At 61.0% G+C, this 14355-nt stretch overlaps 1 protein-coding gene across 1 annotated transcript in view; it reads left to right on the top strand.

The window, feature by feature from the left end:
• The first annotated feature begins 4269 nt into the window (after nucleotides 1-4269).
• Nucleotides 4270-14355, top strand: part of ACSBG1 (acyl-CoA synthetase bubblegum family member 1) — a 32721-nt gene continuing 22635 nt past the window's right edge. The window contains exons 1-4 of the mRNA XM_057303722.1: nucleotides 4270-4458; nucleotides 5617-5682; nucleotides 6290-6444; nucleotides 9340-9518. Of these exons, the coding sequence (XP_057159705.1) occupies nucleotides 4270-4458; nucleotides 5617-5682; nucleotides 6290-6444; nucleotides 9340-9518 (589 nt within the window). The remainder of the gene's footprint in view (nucleotides 4459-5616; nucleotides 5683-6289; nucleotides 6445-9339; nucleotides 9519-14355) is intronic.

Raw genomic sequence — 14355 nt, 5'->3', positions numbered from 1 at the left:
GGGGGGAGTATTGTCATTTTAAAAATATTAAGTCTCTTGATCATGAGATGACTTTCCATTTGTTTAGATCTTAATTAATTTCTTTCAACAATGTTTTGTTATGTGTAATTTAAAAAATCTTTTCTCTCTCTATTCTTTGGATTGAATAATTTCTATTATTCTGTCTTCAAGTCCACAAACTTTTTTTTTTTTTTTGATAGTTTCAAATCTGCTGTTAAGCTCATCTGGTAAGCTTTTCATTTAAGAGATTGTACTTTCTTTATACTTTCTATTTTCATGTGGCAATCCTCCATTGTTCATCAATTACGTCTGTATTTTTTCTTTAAATTATCAAACACGTGTTAGTAACTGTTTTAAAGTCCTTACATGCTTATTCCAACATCTGTGTCCTATCTGATTTTATTTCTATTGACTGCCTTTTTTCTCAATTTTGGTTCAAATTTCTTGCTTTTTCAGATGTCTGGACATTTTTTGTTATATGTTGGATATTGTGATATGTTAGGAGCATGTTGATTCAAAGGATTTAAATATGCATGTGCATTAAACTAGTGTCTCAGCCACAGGGCTCTGCCTCTCTGAGTCAGTAGCTCCTCAGAAATCCCGTGTTGCCGAGCTGTGTGCAGAGGTTTTGGGAGCCTCACAGAGACCCACCCAAGTGTAGGCAGTGCATATGGTAGTGTAGAGTTTAAAATCTGGAGTGAGACTACCTGGCTTTGAATCCCAACTGTTCCGATTACTAGCTGTATCACCTTGAGCAAATTACTTCATCACTTTGTGCTTCCATATCCCACATAATGGAGATTATAATTCAGTACCTACTTTATAGGATTGCTGGTGTAATTGAATGACTTAATACATGTAAAGCAATTAGAGCAGTGCCTGCCATACACAAAATGCTCAGGAGGTGGTAGTTTGAACTTTTAAAAAAGTGAAATGAGGGGCGCCTGGGTGGCTCTGTCAGTTAAGCATCTGCCTTCGGCTCAGGTCGTGATCTCAGGGTCCTGGGATGGAGCCCGGCGTTGGACTCCCTGATCAGTATGGAGTCTGCTTCCCCCTCTCCCTCTGCCCGTCCCCCTGCTTGTGCTCCCTCTCCCTCTCTCTCAAATAAATAAAATCTTTAAAAACAAGTGAAATGACATTGCCCTAGAAGACCAGTCTCCTGCTGCCCTGTGCCCCCACGGCATGACCCCCTTGTTCACAGATGCCTCTCATGTATCCGGACCGTGTATGTCCTCTCTCCTCACCCTCTTCTTTAGACTGTGGGTTCCTCTAGGGCCAGGACCTGGTCTGGGAGCTGGCATGCCCATGCTGCAGGGCCACGATGCCCCGTGTGGGGCACGTTCTCACCCCTGCTTTGCCCCCACCCTACATCACAAAGTTCCTCTGGCTGAGAGAACTGGTCCAGAGCCTGCGGAACAGGGGGCATCCTTCCTTTCTCTCATGTCCCTCTAGGAAAAATGGAAAACCATATACCATCAGAGCTGGGACTTAGAGACCATCCCATGCACCCCTTCCTTTTACAGACGGGGTAGCTGAGTTCCTAACAGGACAAGGACTGGGCCCCAAGTCGCACTCGCAGCATGGTAAATAAAAATGGCAGGTGAGGGGAGATGGTGGTTTTCTAGGAGTATCTGCTCCTGACAAATTCTGTCAGCTCCAAGCTTCATACCGCCCTCCCAACGCAATCAAAACCACCAGGTGGTCGTCCGCTTGTCATAATACGACAGAAGAAAATGTTGTAATTATGATTCAACACACACACCTTCCTTGTGCACAAAATTTTTCAAAATATTAGTTGAGGGAGGGGTGTAAGTAAAGGGTCTGATGGTGAATGATTGAAAATAGGACCATGGGGTGCCCACCCTGCTGCGCCTCACCCCGTTTGCCCCTGCCCCACCCAGGAGGCCCAGGATGATCTGGGATAGCCTGTTGGCCAAGAAAATAAAGTATGAAACTCACCTGCCTGAATCTGTAGCCCGAGTCTGCGAACCAAGAGGCCTCAGGAGGATCACAGTTTCTTCATCTGTGGAGTGAGACAAGCGGTAGGAACGGTCTCGTCGGGCCGTCTGCGGGTTGCATGTGTTCATGTCTGTACGAGGCACACAGTAGGTGCTACATAAATGTTAGCTACTGGCTGTTTACATGCTATTATTATTTCTGCCTGTTTTCCCTCTGCCTCCTTGGGCCCAGGGACCTGGCAACACCCCATCTGGTAGCCTTGTCCCTGCCTAGGGCAGCAGAATTCCAGCCCAGGCACCAAAATCCCCCGTGACTGAGGCAAGGCAGTCCCAGAGAGGACCAGAGACTCACCCACGATCACCCATCCGCGGCCGATCCCAACCTCGAACCCGCAGGTCCCAGTGCCCAGAACACTTTGTCTTGGGCAGGACCGGATTGCCTCCCAAGTCAGTCCAGGTTTTGCCACAGAGCCTGATGATGGACGAGTTCATCTCCGTGCAGGCTCGCGGGCTTTGTCCCGACAGGGCTGGAGACTGGGTGTGGCCAGTTGGGTTAGAAGTGAGCTGGCGGGCTGGCAGACCCCACCCAACGGGTAGGAGCCAAGGTGGAGCTGGGACCAGCCTTTGGGGCTGAAGCCTCTCCCCAAACACTCCTCTGCGGGGGCCTTGCACTGGGGGCTCAGTCCCCAGGGTGTCTGCCCAAATATGTTCCTTCTAGTGGGTGTGGGGGGCACGGCTTAGATCTCTCGAGCCCTGTCCTCACCCTTTCCGGGAGACCAGGGGTCCCCAGAAGTCCTCTGCTTGGCCACGGCCCCTGGGAGCTGGTCTGTCACCCTCGGGGCCAGCCTCCCCCACGGCACCATGGCCTCTGGACACGTCCTCCGCCTCAGGTCAAATAGTCGAACCTTCACCTTTGCCAGCTTTCTCCTTAAATTTCACTGTGCCCCCCACCCCCTCCTGGGTCTGGTAACCCCAGGGACCTTGAATGCTCCTCGGTTCACTGACTGTCACCTGACTGCCATCACCTCTCAGCCTTCGAGGCAAGAGCCGGGTTGGCTGTCTCCCTCGCCCCCATGCGCCCTGCACAGGGGAGGTGCTGACCCAGTCATCACGTTAGGAAGGAGGACCCTCCTGGAGCTGTCCATCCTGGGGAAGGGACTCTGGGGATATGGGCATAATTAAGGTTTTTATTTCATGGTCGACAGTTATGTTTAACAAAATAACACCCAGCCTCTCTGCTAACTGTTCTGAGAGGGGCTCAGCCAGGGCAGCTCCAGAGGCTCCCTCCCAGAGGGCTTCCTGGAGGAGGAGGGTCTGAAGAGCAGTAGGCAGGCCAGCTTGTGGGTTTTGCAAGGGGGTAGAAAGTGAAGATGACACATTTCCCAAGCCATCCTAATCCTGGAAGAGACCTGTTTGCCCAACCCCCTCGTCCGTATAGAAACTGTAGACCCTCTGCCCTGGGGATGCTGAGAGCCGGGCATGGGGCTGCTGCCAGCCCTTGCACCGAGGACATTTCTGTTGCCATCCCCCCACCCACACCATGCCCAGCGCCAACTCCAATCATTAACGCAGCCAGCTGCCACCGCTCAGCCCTCAGCAGGAGAGCAGCGGGGAGGAGGGAGGAGTCATCCGTGTCCTGGGGACAGAGGAGGTCCGCGTTCCTTCCTGGGCTTCGCTGGGCTGGGAACCCTTCCAAACCACTGATGGGGGGAGGCTTCCGGCAGGTTCTCTAAGGGGCTGATAACGCACGGGGGGCTCAGGGCTAGTACCCCAGACCCAAAATGTCGGGAGGTCCTGAGGCGGCAGTGGGCGTGCATTGCAAGAAAAAGAGAACTTTAAGGACCTGGAATTTGGTGAAGAGCAGAATTTTCTTGAAGTGGGTGCACTGGTATGGACCTACCAGCTTCCTGGGGTAGTCGGGGGGGTCTCTGCCATCTGACTGGGTTCAGGGCCTTGGAACAAGGCCGCGTCCTGCCCCTGGGCCTTCAGACGGGACTTACAATTGCCCCTGAACGCCCAGCAGGGCCCTGCGTGTCTTCACCTCCCCCAGAGACAGTCCAGATCCTGACGTTGTGGCTTGCGAGTGACCACTAAGGGGTGGGAGGGGCCGCCGGGAGGGGTTTCCAAGGAGCAAGGACCCTGGTGTTAGAAGGTTTGGGTGTGATGCCACCATCCTGCCAAGTCCCGGGGGGGCGGGAAGTGGAGGGGGCACGAGAGGGCAAAGGGCAAGGGGCAGGGACATTTGTTGCCGTGGACGGGGGCTCTCCAGAGGCGGGGGGAGAGAACAGTTGGCTGTTTTATGGTGCAGATAATGGGTCGATCCAGTGTGCGCAGTGTCCTGGTTCCGGAGCGGGTCACGGAGACCTGGGATCCGGACCCCGCTCTGCCTCTTCCCGGGCACGCGGTGCCCAACCAGTCTCAAGCTCTCCGGACCTCTCTGCTGCCTCACCTGGAGCGTGGAGCTCTGACTGAACCCTCCATGCGGGGCTGGGGAGAGCGTGCAAGGAGCCTGCACACCTAAGGTGCTTGGCACGACTGGTGCACTTAGTAAACAAAAGTTAAAAAGTCAAAACCGAACCAGAAGTCAAGCCCCACCCGCCGCTGGGGCCCAGACTGGCTTCAGGTGCACGCCCGGCGCAGGGCCGCGTCCTCCCGCAGCCCTGCCAAGGATGGCAGCCAGCAGACCGCCTCCCAGCCCACGTGGCCGGGTCCCCCTTCCTCTCCTGCTCCCCACCCTCTTATGTGAGGCTCGCAGGTGGGCAGCTGGGACAGTGCCAGGTGGGTCAGAGGTGTCCGGGGCCACCTCACCCACGGCCCCGGGGCACGCCAGGGCGGGTCCCCGCGCACACCCAGCCGCACCGCCTCATTACCTGGGGCCCGGGCAGCACGGGCTCCCACACTCCGGTGTCTCAGCCGACGACGCGCAGGGAACGCAGAGCCCTGTCCCTGCCTCCGCACGGGGCAGGCAGGTGAGCACCTGTGCGGCCGGACCCGGCCCTGCCGGGCGTCCACTCTGCCTCCGTGGGGTCTTCGGCCAGGAACCTGGGATCCTGAGAGAGCTGCAGGGGTCCGATCTTGGAGGTGAGACAGGCCATGTGGACCAAGCAGAAGTGAGGGGCGTGGGCCCCCGAGTGCCGGGATCAGAGAGGCCCGTGAGCAAGCAGCTCCCGGGCGGGCTGCCGGCACGGCCCGCTCCAGCCGGTATGGCAGGGACAGTGGGATCTGGAGGAGGGGCTGCTCCTCTCCCAGCTGGGGCCTTCAGGACTCGGGGAATGTCTGGGCAACGCCCTGCACTGGGGATCCTCTGCTGTGCTCCAGGGTTAGGGTGTCCCCTTGGCACCCTGGGCGGAGAGAGGCCAGAACTGGAGGAAGGAACAGGGAGGGCAGCCGGGGGCTCAGGGGTGGGCAGGGCAGGAGTCCTGGGGGTCTGGCTGGTCTGCTCATCCTGGTACGCGCCGCCTGGCCCGGGGAATAGAAACGGGAGCCCGAGGAGAGTCTGTGTTGTTCTTGTTGTGACCGGATGTGTGGGCTCAGCAGGCAGTAAATTAGAGTCAGGTGCCCAGCGCAGGAGCCGGTGAGTCCTGCCCAGCAAGGAGGGCACCCGCGCCCTCGCCCAGCCCGGCCGTGGGCCGTGACGCACGCTGTGTCTCTGTTGCAGGCCGGTTTGGTGGAGCGGGGCCTCTCTGGGGCTGATGTGTTCCCTGAGGTCCCCACTCTCTCCTGGGTGAGCTCGAGGGGCGCGGCCGCCCCACGGGGACCATGCCGGAGACGCTCCTGCTCAGGTGTGCCAGCTCCGTCCTGAGGACCGTGTAAGGAACGAGGACCCCGCCCTCCTCCCAGGGAGCGTACCCGGGCCGCACGGCACCCGGGCCCCCCGTCTTGGGTTTGGGGGTTTTCATTCCACTGAGTCACCCTCCCCATCGTACCGAAGAGCTTCCTTCTCCTTACTCCCCGAAAGTCCATGACAGCCCCCGGCAATACGCGAGAGCCGCGGAGCCCTAAGCTCGCGGCAGGTGTCCTGCATCCTCACCACAGACACAGGGCTGACGCTCAGAGAGGTACGGTGACTTGCCCGGGGTCACACAGCTAGTGGAGTCAAACCAGACGGACCAATTTGGGTGAGCCTCACATTTACTGAGCACCTACTGCATACGGCACAGGGCCTGGCTGTCGAAGGCAGAAAGGGAAGAAAGACACAAAATAACCAGGAGATGGACCCCCCCATCCAGGAGGGGCTCCCATGGAAAACGAGGGCTCCTCTCGGCCTGTGGGTCACACACGTGGTGACAACTTGAGGAGGACGCTTCCTGGGCTGCCACTGTGCGCCTTAGTGCATCTCAGGGCCAGAGGACAGACAGACTCATGCAGCTTCCAAGCCGCGTGTGGCCTTCAAGGCCCAAACCGGAGTGTCCAAAGGCCTTGAGAGTGAGAAGGTGTTGGGGAGAATCCCCAAGGGCTTCCTGAAGGAGGAGCTAAATGAGGCTCAGTAGGGCCTATGTTCAAATGGTTCCCTTCAGCTCCTCCGGCAAGACAGGAGGACAAAGGAGAGACCAACTGACCAGAGATGGTTAAGAGAGGGAGTGCAGGCTCCCCAGCCCCTCCACCCGTCCCACACCCCTCACCATATACTCTCACGCACACGCCCTTCAAGAGCTTCCTCGCTCCCCGAGAGACCGGGCAGGTGCTAAGGACATTTGGTTTCTGTGCAAGACGAGTAAGGCAAGGTGCTTATGGGGTGTGTGCAAGCAGGAGAGGTCTAGTTTTCCGGAAGAACTGTACTCATGCCCTTGGACAGGCGCTGGTCGTGACCATGGTGGTCCCGCCTCGCCTGCCGGTCCCTTGCCAGCCCACGGGGCCGCCCAGAGCCACAGCAGGAGTCCGAGGGGCCCCCGTTTGTGGGAGGGGTCAGAGCAGTCAGGGCGGCTCCCCTCGGAGAACACTGGAAGCCCGGTCCCCAGGCTCACTCCCCAGGTGGAAGAGGCTGGCGGGTCCAGCTTCGCTCTCTCAGCCCCCGGCCGCTGCAGAGAGGCCAGCAAAGTGGGGGCGGGTATGTGGCTGGAGGCCAGCCCTGCAGTGGCAGGAGCATGGGTGAGGGTGAGCCCTGAAGCTACGGCCCGGCACCCCCCACCCAGACATGGGGCAGCAGCCACGCAGGGAGGGCACAGGCCCCGGCACCACCAGCGTGGCCCCCTTCCCTTCTGCGTCACGAGCTGGGCCAGGATGTCTGTCCCTCATTAGGACCTGCAGGAGCTTCCACGTCACAGGGAGGTCCCGTGAAGTCTGTTTCAGACGGCGGGCGAGGGTGCCGTCCCCTTCCGGGCCGAGCTCGGGCCAGGGCAAGAGCACCCCTTCCTCGCCTGGAAAACTGGGCGTTGGCCTCTCTTAACGAGGCATCCCGCATCCTGCAGGACGGGGGATGGACAGCAGCGCATCTGAGCCCCCAGAGCCTGGCCCATGCGCGGGGGTGCCAGGAGCTCGGGGAAGCCCCCCCCCACACACAGAAGTTTCCACGCGGGATGAGCTCGCTTGGCCCCCGCGTCCTTGCGCAGCTGTCTTCCCGTTTCGTGCGTACACAGCTATTTTGAAACCAGAAGCAGCATACACACGCTTTTATCGGGTGCGGGAAATGCTGCCTGTACCTTTTTTTTTTTAAGATTTTATTTATTCGACAGAGACAGCCAGCGAGGGAGGGAACACAAGCAGGGGGAGTGGGAGAGGAAGAAGCAGGCTCCTAGGAAGGAGCCTGATGTGGGGCTCGATCCCAGAACGCCGGGATCACGCCCTGAGCCGAAGGCACACGCTTAACGACTGCGCCACCCAGGCGCCCCTGCCTGTACCTTTTGATGGGGGTTAAAGCAGACTCGCCTGTGAGGAAGCCGTGCGACAGCGGCCGTCACAGCCTGCGACCGCCCCCGCTCGTCTGGGGCTGGCGGCTCGACTCCGGGGCCAGGCTGCTGTGGGTGCCGGGTTTGCCCTGCAGCTGGCCTCACTCGTCCTTTGAGGACGCGGCCAGGAGGGTGTGGACGCTGCACCAAGTTCACCAGCCCCGCTCAGGGACTCCCAGTGGGGGACCCTCGGCCCGTGTGTGTGCGTGTCCCGCATTCGCCCACTGATGGCATTATCTGCGTCCAGAGCTCTGGGGACATTTGGTACCAACACGGTTGTCTCTTTTGCAAAGCAGACGCAGCGTCCACTCTACAACCCAAGCGGGTAATGGTGGTGGCCAATGACCCAAAGTCAGCAGGACAAGTCCCACACGCTCAGAACTCTCTGCCTGGCACAGGGACCCCTCGCTCCAGACTGAGGGGCCTTGCTCACAAAGTTCCCAAGAAGGGGACCAACTTGGCCCCCGCGCATCCCCCTTCTCCCCAGGCCCCTCCCTTCATAACCTCCTGACGTCTTTCACTTTAAAACCTATCTCAGGTTCTTAAGCAGACTGCCGCCAGGTGGGCCTGGGTGCGCTCGCAAACTTAGTTTGAACCTGCGGTACCAGCAAGGAGTAAGGCCGAATGTGACAAGCAGGTAACTGGCCCAACAGTCTGGGAAGTGGGCAGGGATGGGACTAGCCCCACCCTGAGAGACGAGATGGACGGGACTCCCTGGAGCCAGGGTCCTACCCTCGGGGCTGCCACGACCAGCTGCACAGGTTGCACACTGCACAACTCCAGTAGGCTCTGTTTACATACTGAGGAGTGTGAAATATGCCCCTGGAGTTGTGGAAGGCTGTAGTCCTGCTTGACCCTGGTGCGTGTACTGAACTCCATCCGCTCATCACCCAGGACGTTGAGGTCTGGCCAATTGAACCCTGAGGAGGAATGGTTGACAATAGAGACCCCTAACCCCTTGGGCTATCTGGCTGGAAAAGGAGAACTATTGTCCAGGGCCACCACACCAGGGAAGCAAGGAGGATCTGGACCAGGGGTGAAGGCGGATGGCCTGAGCCCCGGATCTCTCTGGCCCCATGCCTGTCCTCCGTGGGGGAGTAGGCTGGGGCCCCCCCACAGGCACCCTTGGGAAGGGGAGGTCCTCACCTGGGGCCTGCGTGGGACGTGTGGGAGCCCCTGGAATGTCCTCAGCTGCGCTCTGAGCTTCTAAGCATGACTGTTTGCAATGCCTGAGGCCCAGTGGGTGTGGGGAGTGAGGAGGCGGGGCTCCCCTGAATTGGCCCAGAATCGGCCAGTGCTGGACCCCCAAGCCTTTCCTTGTCCAGATGGGAACACTGAGTCCAGAGAGAGCTGTGCACCTGCCCAGAGTCACACGACAACCTAGAGCAGAGCAGGGCTGAGCTCTGAGAACCTGCAGGGAGAGGCTGGGTGGGGGCGACATTAGCCCTGCAGCTGCTGAGGTCTCGTCCCCTGACCCCCACCGGGAGGGGGCTCAGGTGTGTGCCGGCCAGCATCGGGAAGCCAGGCCGGGCCCGAGGGTCTCACGTGGTCTCTCCCCTCCCTGCCAGCTCCCTGACTGATGGGCAGACGCCCTCCAAAGAGTCCCTAAGCCATGACCTCACGCTCTCGCTCCCAGAGAAGGACAAGGACAAGGACGCCCCGCCGGATGGGTCAGGTGAGCCGCCGTGAGTCTGCGGGTTGTGCCGGGGTGCTGGAGGGCCGCGGGCAGCACCCGGGCAGAGGCGAGCCGGGGAAGCCACAGCACACCGGAGCAGGTGGAAGTCCCCGCTGGTCGCCACAGCCCCAGGGGCCCCCACCGCACCCCTTTCCTTATGGCCACGTCAGGGCCAGGCATGAGGGAAGGAGTGAGTGGTGGGGAGGATGGAGGCAGGGAGGCAGCCAGGGCCCCTGGACCGGTAGAGGCCCCGGGAGACCGGGAGGCAAGGCCGGGAGCGCCCAGCCTGGTTGCCTGGGGCTAGGGGCCGGCAGGGGGCCGGAAGTGGGCATGTGTGTGGGAGGCTTGCAGAGACCTTCGCCGTCAGACAGCTGCCCCGGGCAGAGCTATCATCCACACCGAAGAGTCACCGGAATGATAGTAGCCGCGCAGCTTCATTCATTTTTATTGGCTGTCTGACAACATTGTACCAACAGCACAGGTCAAACACGGAGACGGCAAGTGCCTGGTGCAGAGGTCACTGCGTCCTGGGTCTGCCTGTCCTGGGGGTGGTACATCCTGTCACCTGCCCCTGGGGTGCGGGTCCCCCGCTGCGGACTCGCCCAGCCGCAAGCTCCTGGGAGCAGCCAGGCGTAATCCCGAGACGCCCCCTCACTTGGGTGTTTGGGTGGAAGTGTTTGAACTCAGCGTGTCTTTTGCACAATGTCCTTCGCTGTCTTCCTCGTGGTTAGACTGGGTACGGGATTCGGTAGGGTTCGAAGCGGAGCCAGCGGGGGAAGCCGTTTCTTTGGGTCCCTGCGGGCCGAGGGGCGGGCAGAGCCGGCAACAGGTGGAGGGGAGGCCCAGGCCTCTTCCCCCAGATGTCTTCTGACCTGGCTTTCCTGGTCGGAGGACAGAGGCAGCGTCAGGGCAAAAGTCACCGTGCCTGCTAGAAGAGACGCCACAAGGCGTAGGGAGGGCAGGCTCCTGGGGCACCCCAGGCTGCCTGGCTCCCCGGGGAGCAAGTGCCAATCACCTCCCCTGGCAGGGCTGGTGCCGCCCTCAGACTCGCTGCTCCTCTCCCGGGCTGAGCTTCTTGGCACCACTGCTGTCAGCAGGCACGTGGCAGAGCTGCCTCTGGGGACGTCGGCCCTGCCGTGAGCCCTGCAGTGCTGGCGTGAGGGTCATGCTCTGCCCAGCCTCTCCCGTACAGCCCCGGGGCTTCTGGGGCGCGGCCGCAGTAAGATCTGAGTCCGGCAGGGACCGAGCGCCCGCCACGTGCCAGCCTGGTGCCGGGGCTGGGCAGCCTTTCTCTCGAGACTCCCCAGCAAGTCCGGGAGCCCGGGCTCCAGGCTCCGCGGGGAAGGAGGTGGGAAGGAGTCTTGCGGCTGCCCTGTCCCGAAGCGCCGTCTGTAGGGCCGGGAGAAGGCACCTGTCCCGGTGGCAGGCTGTAGGGAGGGGCTGCAGGGCCGTGAGGGATTCAAGCCTCCTTCCCCACACGGCCGCCCTGAAGGACATTTAGCGCAAGCTAGGTTTGTGCTGAGGGGTTCACAGTCTCATGTCCTCTCAGGGCAGCACGGGGGTAGGCGCTCTCCCGCTCCCCTGTGACGGAGGAAACCGAGCTCAGAGAGGTTCTGTGATTGTCTCACTCACACCGCTGGCGGGGAGTGGAGCTCCTCACCGGCCACGCTGCCGCTCTGGGCCCTGGGTAGCAGCGTGGTCCCCGCCTGCCCTCCAGCTAACCGCTGAGCTGGCAGCCCCTCTGGGGAGCTCTGGGGGTCTTGCCTTCAGCCATCAGCACCCACCTGTGAGCCTCCTTGGGTTCCCAGAAGCTCGAGGGTCCTTGAGCTCCTGTCCCCAGGCCAGGCCCTGAGCTAGGGGGCAGGCCGCTGAATCGGGCCACAGAGCTCCCAGAATCTAACCTCCACACAAAGGCAGTCTTGTGCCAGGCCCTGGAGACACATTTCTTTCTAGCTTTTTCTAGCTGAGCATGGACCCCAGCTGGAACAGGGCAAGGCCAAGACCGCGGGGAAGGGGAGGGGATCCCCAGAGAGCAGCAGCTGCGGCTGGGGCTGGGGGAGGGGCCGGCCAGGGCCTGTTCCCCACGCCCACTCTTCCTCGCCGACTCCCACACCCACCGGGGAGCTCTGAGGCTGGGGTTTCTAGCCCCATGGGGCCCACAGTTGGGTCAAGGGCTGCACAGGACCTCTCTCTGTCCCTCACTCCCACCCTTCCCAAATGCTTCAAGGGCACGGCTGCTCTCTGGCTGGAAGGAGACAGATACCACGCTTGTCCTGGGGCGCTCACAGCCTGAGGCTGGGGAGCAGGGTGGTGACAGTGGGAGGCAGAGGCCCTGCTGTCCCTTTAGCCTCTGGTGGGCATGGGGAAGGGAGGACAGGCGAGATCCGTGTAGTCAGCTCACCTGAGAAGTGGAAACAAGTGGGAACCCCAGCCTGCCCGCCAAAAGAAGTGGGGACCCCCGTACAGACTTCTCCTAATCAAATGTCCAGCTCCGTTGAGTGTGTGTTAGATGCTTTATCTGGGCCCAGAGTTGCTCTGATGGAGTTTTGGAATGCAGGGGAGGTCAGTGGGGTCCAGAGCCCACGGCCAAGAAAGAAGTCTTGGGACGTCTCTGGTGCACATTGGTGGTTTTATTAAAGCCCGAGGACAGGCCCCGTGGGCGGAAAGAGCAGCTGCCCCGGGGTTGTGAGGGGGGGGCTGATTATATATCTGTCCACGCCCAGAGCTGCTCCTGTCTTCCCCTCGGGGTGCTGACACGGTATGTGTACAAGGGAGGGTCCAGGAGGCTGGGCTCCTGCCCAAAATGACACGAAAACCGCCTTGAGCTCTGCGGGGTGGGTGGAGACCGCCTCAGCGTCCCCCGTGTGGTTCCTGCGCATGCCCACCACAGGGCGGGTAAAGCCCATCTCTGCGCCCCCACGTCCATGGTCCAGGACAAGTGGAATCCTGGCGGTAGAACACAAAAGCTGAAACGGTGACCCCGGGGGGGCCCACAGAGACCGTCCTGTCCCTCCCGATTGTAATTCAGATTGGGTAACTGAGCCCCAGGGAGCACGGGGTTCTGCCAAGCTTTCTCTGCTCATGGCCACAACCCAGAGCTCCGAACCCTCAGGCAAGAAGGCTGGTGAGTGGCCAGCTCGTGAAGGGGGTCTCTCCCACCTCGGCCACAGTGGGGCCAAAATCACATTCTCGTACGTTCCGTACAAGGTCTAGACAAACTCTTCTGTCCCAGGCAGGCCTTGTCCTTATCTTGAGTTGTGTTCTGAGGCCAGCATGGCCTCTCCCTTAAATATCCCCACGAGTGCCTGGCACAGGTCTGAGCAGTGTCCAAGGGCCGCAGCAAAGGGTCCCTGTGCGCAGGGGGAGCGTCCTGGCCCCCGTCCAGGCTGGCCCGTGCAGCGGGGGCTTCAGGGTCCGGCGCTGGGAGGAGCAGCTTGGAGGCAGACCTGTCCCAGGCCCCCGCTACCCCAGGCCCATGCATCCCTCCAACTGTACAATACGCTCGTTCTCAGCCATTCCCACAGGCGCAGTAAACGCCTCCGCGCTTCTCCTCACCCCACCAGCCTCACCCCCGTTTTTTCTCCTTCCAGCCAATTGAGACTGATTTCCTCTGCTATTCAGAAGCCTTTATCCCAGAGCCCCAAGGACAGCAGCTCCCAGCCTGCCTGGCCGCCCCCAGCATAATGGGCGATTGATAAGACCCAGGCCAGGGTCAGGCCAAGACCAGTGGCCACGTGAGCAAGAGAAGGAGAGGAGAGGGGGGCCGGGCCACCCTGGGCACTCAGCCGGCATTCTCTCGTGTGCTCTGGGGGGTTGGTTGTTGGCTGCAGACTGTCTGCTGGCTGGGTTGGGGTCGTGGGTGCCTTCCTGGATGACAGGGAGCTTGGCTGGGTCCTGGCAGTGTTCTTGGCTGCTACTGGAGCCCTGAACCTGGTTGGGCACGGCGGACCTGCGTCCCTGTTGAACGTCAGGGTGGGGGGACGGCGACAACTTTAAGGCCTGGCACCCCATCCTGATTTCTATGTCTCTGCGGTTGCCCCAGGAGCCACCCTCGGAGCCGCGGGGCACCCCCAGCTCACGGGCCCTCCCCCCTGCTTGGGTCTGGAAGAGGGTCAGGCTCCTCCCCCAACGCCATCCCCAAGGGAACGGCGTGGATCCCCACCCCTAGACCCCACTCGGCTGCCAGGACCGACTGAGGTCTGGTCCACTGTTGGCTGACCTGCTGCGACCTTGGCCATCCCCACCCCCTCGTAAGGAAGCCCCCTCACGCCCACGTGCCGTGTGTGGGAATTCCCGGCCCCTCTCAGGGATGCCTCCCCCCAACCGCTGAAGCCCCCACGCGTATCCCCGAAGGGCGCACGGCGTGGTTTCGCTCTGCTGTTGGCGCACGTCGGCTGCGGGCGCCGCGGCTGCAGGGGCTGCGTCTGTCGGAGCGAAGGAAGGAGGGTCTGGGCAGCGGCGCGGTGCCGGCCCGCACTGGGGTCCCAGGCGCAGGGGCTTCCGCTCGGCCCGCGCGCCCACGCCGCGCCCCACGGGTGTCGCGCCGCGGGCGTTTCCTTGGCGCTGGGTTTTCGGAGGACTTCGCATCCACAGCGAGGCTCCCCCCATGCAGTTACCGCCCCCCGTTGGGACGCTGGTCGTTTCCAGTGGCCTTGCTCAGGGAAGCAGGGCCGTGCGGAGGGGTCTCCGGGCTCTGCTCCGTTCCCATGGGCTCTGCCTGCAGGGGCGCTGGCTGCTCCAAGGGGCCCCCTTTCCAAGCCCTTTGGTCCATCTGGCTGCTTGCCCCCGGCAAGGTCGTACCGACTCGCCCCCCCGCCGCGCAGCCCCCCGGCCCGTC

Source organism: Ursus arctos, unplaced genomic scaffold, assembly GCF_023065955.2.
Source record: "Ursus arctos isolate Adak ecotype North America unplaced genomic scaffold, UrsArc2.0 scaffold_28, whole genome shotgun sequence".
In the NCBI taxonomy this organism is placed as follows: Eukaryota; Metazoa; Chordata; class Mammalia; order Carnivora; family Ursidae; genus Ursus; species Ursus arctos.
Note: the sequence above shows the minus strand (reverse complement) of the source record. Positions and strands in the feature narration are given on the sequence as shown.